Consider the following 14,819-nt stretch of genomic DNA (forward strand, 5'->3'; position numbering starts at 1 on the left):
CTGTTTCATCTCAACACCCATTACTTACTTAAGGTAGCCCTATCATCCGGATCGGACCTGTGCCTCAACCAACAGCCCGTACAGCTCGCCATTGTATCTTCTTCTTCACTCTCCATCTATACAGACGGGACCAAAAAATCACCCGAACAATTTTTCTCTCGAAACATCCTAAGACGGTAGCATTTTTCTTTGACAAGGTCTCAGGCCTCAGCGCCATAAATGACCGCGATGATGATTGTCTTATAAATGTTGGTCTTAAAAGCTCGAGCGAGGACTATTCAATTGCCTTCAAAGTCCAAAGTAATTGCGATTTACAGGAGTTATTCCCAATTTGATTATCTGGTATCGTTGTCAGAATTTATAGCGGTGTCCTAAACGTTGTTTCAATGTCCTTTCTTGATAACATCATATACTTGGCATTGGCCTCTTTGACCACGAAACCTATCTTCTCTGCTTCCGTCACAATGCTCAAAAGTGTACCATTGATATCAAGCTGTGATTTTACCATTATGTCATATCATCTGCATATCTGAGTTTTGGGATGGACCTTTGGAAAATTGTGTCTCTAGTGATGAAAGTTCATTTTTTGACCAATTCTTTCCTAAATGATGTTGAAGAACTCACATGACAATGCATTGCCTTTTTTTAACCATTCTTTGACATCAAACGCATCGTTGAGATTATTCCCAACCTTGAAAGAGCAGCATGCATTCTTCATCGTCATTTTGCACAAACGGATAAGTTTTACAGGGATGAAAAAACTAGAAATTGCTTTGTAGATCTCTTCCCTATGGATGCTGTCATACGCGGCTTTAAGACCGATAAAGAGATGGGAGTTTTTTTTGCCTTTTGGTAAAATTTACAAACCTCATTCCTATTGTAACATGCCTCTATCTCCTCGATCGTGAGCTTTTCATGCTCTCTTTTTTTCCATCTAAGAAGCCGAGCTCTACGAGCTCGTAGAGCTCGCGAGCAGCTCTGGTCCTTCAGTGAAGCGCCGTTTTGTATGCATCTTGTTCCACTGCGTGCGCTTGCCGGCATTCGTCGTCAAACCAGGGGTTTCCCTGTTGTGGCCTTGTGAAACCTAGCACTTTAGAGGCGGCCTCAAGGCAATGTTGCCACTGGTATTCAGTACTTAATGCAGGCAGCATAGGACTCCTTCAGAGGTTACTAGAGACTCGATCGGAAAATGACATGCCAGTCTCTTGCGATTGTAGCCGTCTTACGTCGAAACTTCTCACAGTACTTCCTTGTTTTGGCTTGGACCGGGATATCCGTAGCCGTACTTTGGCTACAACGAGGTAGTGGTCCGAGTCAATGTTGGCCCCTCGGAATTTTCGGACATTCTGTATACTGGAGAAGTGTCGTGCGTCGATCGCAAATTGGTCAATCTGGTTGACGGTTGATTGATAAGGAGATTTCCATGTCCCCTTGTGGATATTGAGATGTGTGAACTGCGTACTAGCTACCAGAACGTCTCGCCCCGCAGCAGAATCGATCAGCTTGAATCCGTTGTAGTAGGTGGTATAGTACAGGCTGTTTCTGCCGATTGTGCAATCAAAGATACCTTCTCTTCCTAGCTTGGCGTTAAAATCTCCTAAGACAATTTTAATGTCATAACCAGGGCACTGCTTATAAGTCTTTTCCAAGAGCTCGAAGAATATGTCTTTGGTGTCTTCATCTTTCTCCTCTGTTGGGGCATGCGCGCATATTAGGCTTATGATGGCGAATTTAGCCTTGATGCGGATTGTCGTGATGCACTCGCTCACACTGTTGAAACTCAAGACTATAACCAAAAACAAATTCAAACCCAAATAGTCGCTGGCTTCTCGATGGCAGTCGCCGCAGTATATATCGCAGTCTTTTCATTTTTGTTTGCCCAGTTCATCCCATCGCACTTTTAAATGGTTGTTATATTTGCTTTGCAGCAGTTTAGATCTTCCGCTAACTGTTCGGCTACACATGGTCTATTGAGGGACCTTACATTCCAGGTACAGATCAGAAATTCGTTGTCTTTATCCGTCCGTATTCTAGGCTTGTAAATAAATATTTGTACGTTATCGGGAAGCCACCCTGACACGGCACAACCCCCAGCCTGAAGGGCTAAATTCTAACATAACACCAAGGACGGGTAGCCAGATAGATAAACCGCTCCTTAGAGGCCTGGGCTCCGAATATGTCATACAGAAAGAAAAAAAAGGCATCCGCTAAGTGGTTCAACCTTCCTGGAACTGTAGACGCCATCGTTGATTCCATCTCTGAAATTCCTCCGCTGCCGTTTGGATAAGGAGAGGTCCTCAAGTAAAAACTCCTTTCTTCAACTCTCTTACTCGCATCATCTAACAACTTTCCGCTTGTTTTAGAACCAATCTCAAATTGAGGGACTAGGCACATTATGTTCACGACGACGAAGTTAGAGTCGGAGTTGAAATGGATTTAGAGAAAAACCTGTGGACACTTGAATGCACGTTTCTACTATAATGTTGGTAGACATGCTCAACATTATCTCACAAGCCCATAACCGCACTAAATAGTCTCTTGTGACTCAGTCCTGAAAATGATTTCTTTCGAAGACTGATCATCCACTGTCTCCACCATTCTTCACATTTCCTGACACATTCTAACCGTTGCTGACTCTTGAAATGGTAAAGAGGCTATAGTACTGAAGTCAATTCTACTAAGCATGTAAACGGTGATTTTTTAAGAGCTTGAGAACTTTAAAAAAAAAAAACCCATACAATTTGCAAAATCTCATCGATTCTTTATTTGAAACGTTAAATTGGTCCATGACATTTACTTTTTGAATATAATTTCATTTAAATGTTGACCGCGGCTGCATCTTAGGTGGTCCATTCGGAAAGTCCAATTTTGGGTAACTTTTTCGAGCATTTCGGCCGGAATAGCCCGAATTTCTTCGGAAATGTTGTCTTCCAAAGCTGGAATAGTAGCTGGCTTATTTGTGTAGACTTAAGACTTGATGTAGCCCCACAAAAAACAGTCTAAAGGCGTCAAATCGCATGATCTTGGTGGCCAACTTACCGGTCCATTCCTTGAGATGAATTGTTCTCCGAAGTTTTCCCTCAAAATGGCCATAGAATTGCGAGCTGTGTGGCATGTTGCGCCATCTTGTTGAAACCACATGTCAACCAAGTTCAGTTCTTCCATTTTTGGCAACAAAAAGTTTGTTAGCATTGAACGATAGCGATCGCCATTCACCGTAACGTTGCGTCCAACAGCATCTTTGAAAAAATACGGTCCAATGATTCCACCAGCGTACAAACCACACCAAACAGTGCATTTTTCGGGATGCATGGGCAGTTCTTGAACGGCTTCTGGTTGCTCTTCACTCCAAATGCGGCAATTTTGCTTATTTACGTAGCCATTCAACCAGAAATGAGCCTCATCGCTGAACAAAATTTGTCGATAAAAAAGCGGATTTTCTGCCAACTTTTCTAGGGCCCATTCACTGAAAATTCGACGTTGTGGCAGATCGTTCGGCTTCAGTTCTTGCACGAGCTGTATTTTATACGGTTTTACACCAAGATCTTTGCGTAAAATCTTCCATGTGGTCGAATAACACAAACCCAATTGCTGCAAACTGCGACGAGTCGACATTTCACGGTCTTCAGCAACACTCTCAGAAACAGACGCAATATTCTCTTCTGTACGCACTGTACGCATTCGTGTGGTTGGTTTAATGTCCAATAAAGTAAACTGAGTGCGAAACTTGGTCACAATCGCATTAATTGTTTGCTCACTTGGTCGATTATGTAGACCATAAATCGGACGTAAAGCGCGAAACACATTTCGAACTGAACACTGATTTTGGTAATAAAATTCAATGATTTGCAAGCGTTGCTCGTTAGTAAGTCTATTCATGATGAAATGTCAAAGCATACTGAGCATCTTTCTCTTTGACACCATGTCTGAAATCCCGCGTGATCTGTCAAATACTAATGCATGAAAATCCTAACCTCAAAAAAATCACCCTTTATTTGGGCTTTTAGTGTTTGTGTTTCATCAATGACGAGCGTGAGAGGTCCTGTTAATTGGAAAATTATATTGACTGGAAAAATCACGAAATGCACGATATGTCTGAATAACTTAAGAGCATTGCTCGATTGTGTATCTTTCCATGGTTTAAACTGAGTTAGTATGAAATTGATAATGGTCAAATAAAATGCAGAAAATAACTTGTCGGTTAGATGTGGTTTAAATTCAACATCGGTCCTTAAAATTTAACCACCACAGGTTATAGTCAATCAACTCTGTGCTCTGTAAGACCTGTTTACTATTATTTGGTAGAAAGAAGAAATTAAATTTGAAGCATTAGAAGATTTCGCTCTTAGATTTCTGTTTTCAACGAGACAGTTTTAACTTTATGTAAGGTTCAGCCATCATCAATACCTCAAATATACGAGAAACACGCTTCCAAAAAAAATGTGGACGTCTGAGGAGTTTTCTTTAGTTCTTGCGTCATTCATGGTTTGTCAAAAGTTATGGAAGGTTGTTCTATTTATAATTGTTGGGGTGTTGATTGGAACTTAATAATTATTTGGTAGTAGCCATCCCAAAGTCACACACAAAGAAAAAGTAAGTCAGCCTGAGTTGGCCATGAGAAGTGATCCAAATCTAAACATCTGTCTAGGGCCTATTTGTTTTTGACGATTCGAAAAACGAGCATCATAGTCTTAAATGAATGCTAACATTTTAATTTGTGCATCCAAGTTGAAAGATCTTAAGAATAGGCAAAAGTTGTTTGTAAATTTTTGTACAGAGTTCAAAACAAAACGGCTGTAAAAATAAACATTGAAATCTTCAATACAAACTTGAACATTTTTGTAAATAGAACTGTGTACAATATTTGTAAGATAAAATCTTAATTCACATTAAAGTTAAAAGGTTTTTTTTTTAATTCAGAAAATTTAAAATAAACAAAACAAATCACAAGTAAAATAAAAAAAAAAAAACACAAAACAAAACAAAAACTTATATTGTAGTTCCACATTAAAATTTTGTATATTCTAATAAAACCAAAAACATCTACCAACAAACAGATGGCCCTGCAATAGTCAGAATCAATCTTTTCGTTCGAAGTATAATGACGATTAGTGACATTAAAATGGTAAGTCCATAAATGGCATTATTGAATTGCGCCTTTAAAATTAAAAAAGCAATCCTCAAATAAAAATATTTAATAAAAACCCAAACCAAAGTTAACTGCTATTTAAAAATAAATCGTTTATTAAAAAAAAAATACAACTTAGTGCCTCTGTTATTTTCCATAAATTAAAACCAAAAAAAATAATTAAAACCAATTATATGCAAATAAAATAATTATATACTTGCAAGAAACATAAATATAACTTTTGTTTTATTTTTATTTATTTATATTTAAATATAATTTAATATACTATATAGTCTAGAATGCAATTGAAAATTCTATTTAACCATTGATTGAATAAAATGCAACTTAAATTTATCCCTGAACATAAATACATAATTATATATTTTAATAGCTATCATTGCATCAATTCCAAATCCAAAAAACAAAAACAATAACATGAATAATAACTTTTTAAGAATAAAAAAAAATATTTCATTTGCATTAAATTCCTGATTTTTAATGAATAAATTATGGAAAGTATTAAATTGGCAATATCTTTAAATTTAAAAAAAATTGGTATTCTAATATCACCAAAAATATAAAATCTAGGAATTTACTTGTATTTCAAGATCAAACATTGGCTTTTCGATTTTATTTTTTTGATTTTATTAATAACAATTTCATTATTTATTTTTTTGAAACAAAATTGTATTCTTTTTCATATAAAATCATTGGAACTAAAATTAAATTTAATTGTTATGGTTGCGAAACAAATATTCCATTATTTAAAAAAAAAAACTGTTGAAATCAATTTAGTTTTTAACAAACTAGCAATTATTATAAAATAATTTTAATTTTGTTTTGTTAATGTTTAATATCATTTTTTACTCCGCCAGTGGTGTTTTTTTTACAATTTTCTTTTTATTACTTTTTGTTTTGTATTTGAATATATGTAGCTAAATATTTATTCTTTATTTAAGTTTGCTTTGTATTAATATTTTTTTTTTGTAAATTACTTGTTTATATTTATTTAAGATTTTATGCAAATATTTTTATTTATATTTAATGGAAAATAAAAGTTACATTTCATTTTGGCGACGAACATACACCTTTGTTATATAGATTTTTTTGGCTGTACAAAATTTGCACTGAAAGTCACATTATGCGTCGTATTCTTTATGGGTAATTTTTAATTGGCTGTTAAAATTTTTGAAAATTCACTTACTTTGGCAAAGGTATATGTTTCATTTAAATTAAATGAAGCTAGAAGATAACGATAATATGTTAAAATATTATTGCCTTAATGCATATTTTTTGAAATAAATACCTAAATTTAGGATGTTTTATTATTGAGATTATAAACTTTAGTGATATGACCAAATAAATTGGCAAATTTTAAACTCCCTGATTTGAAAACATTCTTAATTGATACTCCATCTATCTATCTACCTAAAACTGAAAGAATATCTCAAATCGGAACAGTAGTTCCAGAGATGGACTCGTTCAAACAAACAAACAAGCAAACAAACAAACAAACAAGCAAACAAACAATCAAACAAACTCTACAGCTTTACAATATTAGTATAAATAGTTAGGTATAAATTTAATATTTTCACAATTTGAGTCAAAATCAAAAAAATTTCTCAGGAAATACAGAAATAAATAAATTGAAAATCATAAAACTAAGAGTTCAAGACTTAAAACGTGACATTGATATTTGAATGTATAGTTGAATGCCAAAATAATATATGTACTCTTGGGATTTTGCAAGGTTTTCTTTAAGTTTTTATAATATTATCAGTTTTGTTTTCATCCAGTCTATCAGATTCGATTTTGAAGTCTCTAAAAAATGTAATACTATGTCGACTTCTAAGTATTTACTTCCACAACTAATTTTTTCAGAAAATGGAGTTATCGATTACTTTGGTGCATAAATTAGGCTGAATATGGAATAGGATTGATTATGTTTTCTTTGACAGTCTCGGCTTATTTGCAGAGTTCTGAATTAAGAAAGTCCCTTAAGAAAAAGTCTAAAGGGATCAAATCACTCGATTTTGGTGGCCAATTCAAATGCGTCGCTTCCAAGCGAGATAACCATGTCATGTAACCGCTTGCTCAAAATGCCGATTGTGTCTTGAACCAAATGTCGTCGGTGTCCATATCATACAATTCAGGACACAAAAAGTTAGTGATCGGTGATGGCCTGATCAGCATCATTTTCGGAAAAGTCTGGACCGATGACGCCTCAAGCCCAAAATCAACACCAAAAAGTGAATTCATTTTGGTGCATTGCCACGTTGGTATACATCTTGTGGATTGGTGTGTATTTCCGTACCCATTTATGAAAAAAGGGACTTCATCTCTTAGGATGATTTTTCGACCAAAATTCAGATCAATAATCGAACACATGATGCTGCGTATAGTCGTTTAGTTTTAGCTCCTGCGTGAGTTGGATTTTATATGGATGAAATCACGACCGGAAATTCCTAATGTTGTGGTCTGTGACAGACCAAGTTCTTGTGGTGAGTGACGTGAAATTGACTTTCCTGGATTCTGCTGCAACCTTTTACGAAGATTGGCAATGTTTTCCACAGATATTGCATTTCGTTAAAGTACGGGTATTGCCTGATTGTTCACAGAGCCGTAGGACTCGAATTTGGCCACCAACCGTTGAATAGTCAATATTGAAGGACAACCATGTACCTAATGAACTTGCTATGATGATTTATTTATGGGGACTGATTAAATGAAGATATTTTCAGAAGGTAAAAAACAAAGATATGGCCGCCAAGAACTGTCAAAATCAACCAGTTCCGTTCCTATTGTTAAACCTTTTTTAATAGAACACAAAAAATCGGGGATATCAGGTTCTGACAGAGGAATATTTTTGGTTGTCAAAAGATCATAATAGATCATAGATCGGATGCCGTACCCGTAAAAAAAGATTCAATGGTGGAATACTACCCAACAATTCTGGCATGACGGTCCGTCACGCCAGTGGTACTCAAGGATAACTTTGTTATTTTAACAGAATTTCTTTTCACGCTATTTCAAAGTACTTCCTTGCTTAAGGTGTCGACTAGGGTCTCACCCAACAAACTTCTCCATATACATAGATTGGTTATTAGCTAGATGCCTCAAGTTATGCATTCCAAGTTGAGAGAGGTCACTTTTCAACTGTCCGCGCCACTTAATCTACAGTCTTCCTCTACGGCGGTGTCCTTTGAGCATGGATTCGAAGGCTTTCCGGACTGGAGCATTGGTTTCCATGCGATTAAAGTGATAAATCCATCTCAGTCGTTGATCTTTTATCCCTCTGGCTAAGTCTACGTCACTGTACAGCCCGCACATTAATCCAAACGGGACCGTAAATCACACCAAGAACTTTCCTCTCGAAACGACACAAGGTGCTTTCATCCGGTTATTTCATAGTCCATGACCAGGACGGGGAAGATGATTGTCTTATATAGTGACACTTTGGTTTCTTGAGAAAGGACTTAATTACTTAATTGATTAATCAGCCCAACGGAACAGCGGTTAACAACAATATTTCTTCGTTTGATCTCAGCGCTCATGCTTTGTCTTCTTTCAATCCTAGGTAGACAAAGTCCTTAACTACCTCAAAGTTACCTCTGTCGATGGTGACGTTTTGATCGAGATTTTGGTGTTGTTGACCCTTTTTTGATGAAAGCATGTGCTTTTTTTTGACTTCGTTACCGCTCTATTACTCACAAAAACCCCATTGACATCACCCTGAGTACTTCCGACTTTGACAATGTCATCGGCATTTCCCAGTAATTAGATAGAATTTTGAAAGGTGTAAAAGAAAGGTTCGGTTAAGATGTTTACAACCTCTATGGGGCAGCGTGAATTCCAATGATCAATCTGCACAAACGGACGACGAGTTTGGCAGGAATGCCAAAAATAGACTTGGCTTTATATTCTTCGTCCTTGTAGATGTTGTCATATCCGGCCTTGAAATCAATGAAAAAATGGTGGGTATCGATTTAATGTTCTTGGGGTTTTCCCAGGATCTAAACTACACTGAAAGGGACCTATCAGGTTATTGACAATGTGAAGTAAAGATTTTAAAGGTTGATATTTTAAAAGCTTTAGAAAAGTTTTTAAAAAAACACATCAAATTCAGACAACTATATTTGAATCGATAGTACAGTCCATATTATTTAAAGTTTGAAGATTATTTCATGTAAATGTTGACCTTGACTTGCCTCAAATGGTCCATCCACTTAGTCTAATTTTGGCAAACTCTTTCCAACATTTCGACCGGTATCTCACAAATAAATGCTTCAATTTTGTCTCCCAATACGTCAATTGAGACGGGCTTGTCTTTATAGAGAGGAGTTTTAACATAGCCCCACAAAAAATAGTCTAAAGGCGTTAAATCGCACGACTTAGGCGGCCACTTGACCGGTTCCGAACGTACAAAATAAAATGTTCGCCGAACTTACCTCTCAATAAGTTCATTGTTGCACGTGGTATGCGGCACCGTCTTGTTGAAACACATTTCATGCAAGTACAGCTCTTGCTTTTTGGGCAAAAAAAAGTTGGATATCATCTCACGCTAGCGCTCACCATTCACAGTTACGTTACGATTCGCATTATCTTTGAAGAAGTACGGTCCAATGATGCCACCACCTCATAAACCGCACCAAACTGTGACTGTTTTTTGGATGCATTGTTAGCTCTTGAAGTGCTTCTGGCTGATACTCACTTCAAAATCGACAGTTCTTCTTATTTACGTACCTATTGAGCCAAAAATGAGCTTCGTCAATGAACACAATTTTTCGGTAAAAAAGTGGAAGTTCGGCCAACTTTCCAAGAGCACAAAAATTGTAGGTTGCAGTAGTTCGTTCGGCTTCAATTTTTGCACCAGCTGTATTTTGAAAGGCATCACACCTAAATCCTTTCGCAATATTTTCCACGTTGTTGAGTAAGAGAGGCCCAATTGCTGCGAACGGCGTCGAGCCGATAATTGATGGTCATTATTAACACTGCCCGATACAGCTGCGATATTTTCTTCAGTTCGCACTCTACGTAAGCGTGTTGGTGGTTTAATGTCCAACAATGTAAATTTAGTGCAAAATTTATTCACCAATAGCCCGAATAGTCGCTTCAGTAGGTCGATTAAATTGACCATAAAATGGAAGAAACGCGCGATGAACTTTCTCAACAGACCACGCTTTTGATAATAAAATTCAATAATTTGCAAGGGTTGTTCGTTTGTTAGACGACTCATGGTTAAAATGTAGACCAAACTGAAGATGTTTGACAGTGAAAAAAACCAAGAACCAGAATAGATATCGACTTTAAATAAATTTTGTTATTCAGATGATAATGAACAAAGATGCAAAAGGGCTCTCAAGAAAATTGCGTCTGTAGTTTTTTTTTACCATAGCAGTTTCAAAAAAGGTGAAAATTTTTGCTAACCCTAAATCGAAAATTTTGAGACCGCAATATGATTTCATCTCCAAAACAATTTTGTTCAACAAAGAATGATTTTTTTTGTCATCTGATGCAATTTTGAGAAAAATCGAATTGACAGGTTTTTTTACGAAAAATAAAAACCTAAAAAAAATTAATAAAACTTGGTAAAATCGACTTTCGACACTAATATCTTTTCAAGACTTTGAGATATTGGCTTTAAACTACTTTTATCTGTCAAAAATATTGTTGTCGACGTTCAGTAAAATTTTGAAAAAAATTCTAATTGACAGTTTTTTTTACAAAAAATTAAAAACCTAAAAAAAATTAACAAAAGTTGGTAAAAATTGATTTCGACTCAAATATCTTTTAAAAAACTTACATTGTGGCTTCAAACTAATTTTATTTTATTTCATAAAAAATATTGTTTTTAACATTCGATAAAATTTTGAGAAAAATCGAATTGACAGTTTTTTTGACAAAAAATAAAAACCTAAAAAAAAATTAATAAAATTCATTTTTAGACACAAATATCTTTTCAAAAATTTGAGATATTGGCTTTAAATTACTTTTATATGTCAGAATATATTGTTGTCAACATTCAGTCAAATTTTGAAAAAATTGGAATTGACAGATTTTTTACAAAAAGATAAAAACCTAAAAAAAAATTAACAAAAGTTGGTATAAATTGATTTTCGACTCAAATATCTTTTCAAAAACTTAAATTATGGCTTCAAACTAATTTTATTATATAAAAAAATTGTTTTGAACTTTCGATAAAATTTTGAGAAAAATGGAATTGACAGTTTTTTTTTACAAAAAAAAAATAAAAACTTAAAAAAAAAATTACTAAAACTTGGTAAAAATCGACTTTCGACACTAATATCTTTTTAAAACTTTGAGATATCGAAGTTCAGTAAAATTAAAAAAAATCGAATTGACAGTTTTTTTTTACAAAAAATTTAAAACCAAAAAAAAAAACTAACAAAAGTTGGTAAAAATTGATTTTCGACTTAAATATCTTTTCAAAACTTTAAGACATTGGCTTTAAATTCATTTATCTGTCCGAATATATTGTTGGCAACATTCAGTAAAATTTTCTAATTGACAGTTTTTTTTTTTTTTAATTAAAAACATAAACAAAAATAAAACAAAAGTTGGTAAAAATTGATTTTCGACTCAAATATCTTTTCAAAAACTAACATTATGGCTTCAAACTAATTTTATTTCATTAAAAATATTGTTTTCAACATTCTATAAAATTTTGAGAAAAATCGAATTGACAGTTTTTTTTACAAAAAAATAAAAACCTAAAAAAAAAATACTTAAACTTGGTAAAAATTTACTTTCGACTCTAATAGTTTTCAAAAATTAAAAATATTGGCTTCAATGTTTTTTTAATTCACAGAAAATATTATTTTCGATATTCAATAAAATAAGAGCTACAAATATGTAACTCGAATTTGGTAAAAATTGATACATATAGACAAACTTTTAAGCAAGACAAATCGACAGACGGGATGGGAAGTTATCAGTGTGGGTGCATCCCATCCTCTTTTTTGTTAATGTATTTGTGTACAGTATGTCAAAATGTTATGGCCTTACCTTTTAGACTAAAACCTAAGAAGCAGCTTGACAAGTCTTCAAAAATTAAGATAAAAATTAGAAAACTCAAATCTTGTTTCTCGTTATGGTTTCCCACGTTCCTTTACATAAAATCAATCTCTGAGTTTTCTGCCCGCCATTGTAATCTTTTAAATAAAAATTAAATTTTGCTTTTGTAAGTCAACTGAACTCAGAATCTTCTAAGCTGTAGAGCTTCATTCTAAGCCTAGCTTAAAACCTTTTTCGTTCAATAATAAAACATACCCCAACATTTAATTCATATCAAAAAATATGCATCTTCAAATTATTTAGCAGTTTTCTTTTGTTGCTATTTTTTATTAAGGCTCTGCATTGTGTTACTTTAATAATTAAAAACTTCTACGTATAAGCATGAGAGTTTGAATAACAGCAGCATATATTTTTATAACACATCTTCAACCAAAAACAAAAAAAAAAACCTCTCAGTCCATCGTAAAGTATATTTAAAAAAAAAAAATTAGAATGAGCCCCGTCAATAGCTTTTTCTAACCACACCAATGCATATATTCAAATCCAAATTAATTCATTCTTTAATTTAATTTGTTTTTATTTTGTATATTGTTCTTATTTTATTTTACTTTGTATTGAATTTTATTCTGTTTAAATAATTTAAATTTTAACTTTTTTTCCTTAGACATTTTCTTTAGACAAAATCGCTTTTGTTAAACTTCTTTTATTAAAAAACCTCTAATCAAATTTAGGATTATTTAATATGCTACATATTTATTATTTTATTTATATAATTTTGTAAAATATGTATCATAATTCAATGAATTGAACACAAATATTTAGAAATTAAGGGTAAGAAATAATGTTTTTTTTTTTCTTGTATTAGGGTAGTTTCTTCTTTTCATTTAAAATTTAGATTATTAAATATAATGTACTTAAAAATCAATTTTAGCTGCTACACGGAAGTTTAATTTTTTGGTTATTTATTGTATATGAATTTATGATATTATGATCATCTGAACGGTATATGAACTGAATTCTACAAAAGCCAAAAACCATCTATTTTAACTTCTACAATATGAACAAATGAACAACAAAACTACAGACAAACAAAAAATATTTTAACTCAAAATTCTAGAATTTTCTTTATTTGAATTTCTCTGTTACAATTTTTCTACGAATACAGATGGTCCCGCTGTCGTCCGCGTCAACATTTTTGTTCGAAGTATATCAAAAATCGATGATGTTACAATGGTAAGTCCGTTGATAGTGTATCAAAAAAAAAATGAAAATCTGTAAATCTGTAAATCTAAAAAATACAATAATATAAATATTCAAGTCTTTAAGAAACTGCAAAAATAATTTCGTATATGTAAAAATTTAAATTTTTTCATATATACAACATTTCATATTTTTACCATAAACTGTAAAATATATTATTTCGAATATATTTTTTAAAGAAGAGCTATTTTTTTCGGTAATTGCTTCAAACACCTCGTTATTTATAGATAATTCTTCGCAATTTAACTAACAACAAATAAAACAAAAAAAAATACAACTGTATAGTATCTGCCATCCGTCTGTAAATTAAATTAAAATAATTATAGAAAAATTGAAATTTTCTTAAGAATGGCATTAATTTTGTGATTGCCTAAATTAATGTTTCAAAATATCATCTTCGCATTTCGGTCTTAATTTTCTTTTTAATTTTTTTTTTTCTTCAAAAATAGGTGTATGTCATTTCGTTTATTTTTGATCTTCTTAATTAGAGAAGAAGACTTTCGTTTCAAGTCTGCTTGTGAATGCTGTAAATACAAAATACAAAAATAATGTTTAAATTTAATATTTTGGTAATAATAAAAAAAAAACTTGTACAGAAAATTCACCGATACCAAATATTAAAAATGAAACACGTCACGTAGAAAGTTTGTTAATTATCCTAGTAGCTATTTATTTCTTACTGTCTTAAACAAAAAGGCGGAAAGTTATTGAAAAGTTTTGTACAGAATAAAAACATATGCACATTACTTGTGAACACTTGATTGGGAAGTGGATGGGTGCTGCCACTGTGAACAGTAAACTTTAATACACAAAAAATAACACGGCCAGATTCTTCAATTATTGTAAAAATTTCAAACTTAATTTATATGAATTGAGTCGAAGAATTGAATCAAAGAATTGAATCGAATAATTGATTTGAATTTTTGCATTGAATTAAATCGAATAATTGAATTGAATTGAGTTGAACTGAATTGAGCTAAATCAAACTGATTTCAATTGAACTAAATTTCCTAAAATGAAATAACCATGCCTTTTATCGGCAAATAATAGAATCTCGGAGCAACAATGATTTAGAGCAGCGGTTCTAAAGTTTTTTATTCTAAGATACGGAACCTTCCACAGAACGCAGATAAATTACGGAACTCCGTTGCTTAATATAACACAAGAAGATATAGGGTATTCACTTCTAGCACCAACCTAAAATTCGTGCAATGATACAGAATCAAATTATCTATGAAAGATTCGTTATCCTGTACACTCAGTAGGCTTGTAAAAGAATGTAGTTCTTTGTGAATGCACTCTTTAAACGTCATTTATTGAATTGAATTGAATTGAATCAATTAAGAAAGATTACGTCAATTTATTTTACTTTGGGACTTAAGACTTGAAATTATGC

General features: G+C 33.0%; 1 protein-coding gene across 15 annotated transcripts in view; it reads left to right on the forward strand.

Moving 5' to 3' along the window:
• Positions 1–14,819, forward strand: part of LOC129953677 (glutamate-gated chloride channel) — a 240,227-nt gene that overhangs the window by 155,525 nt on the left and 69,883 nt on the right. For 3 of the 15 annotated variants that reach the window (XM_056067373.1, XM_056045850.1, XM_056067842.1), the window contains exon 4: positions 13,329–13,396. The exons of 9 other annotated variants lie outside the window; for them this stretch is intronic. In XM_056067373.1, the coding sequence (XP_055923348.1) occupies positions 13,329–13,396 (68 nt within the window). Of the gene's footprint in view, positions 1–5,057; positions 5,126–13,328; positions 13,397–14,819 lie in introns of all 15 variants that reach the window. 3 more of the 15 variants (XM_056067303.1, XM_056067764.1, XM_056068079.1) reach the window with 1 other exon arrangement.

The sequence above is a fragment of the Eupeodes corollae genome, chromosome 1, assembly GCF_945859685.1.
Source record: "Eupeodes corollae chromosome 1, idEupCoro1.1, whole genome shotgun sequence".
Taxonomy (NCBI): domain Eukaryota; kingdom Metazoa; phylum Arthropoda; class Insecta; order Diptera; family Syrphidae; genus Eupeodes; species Eupeodes corollae.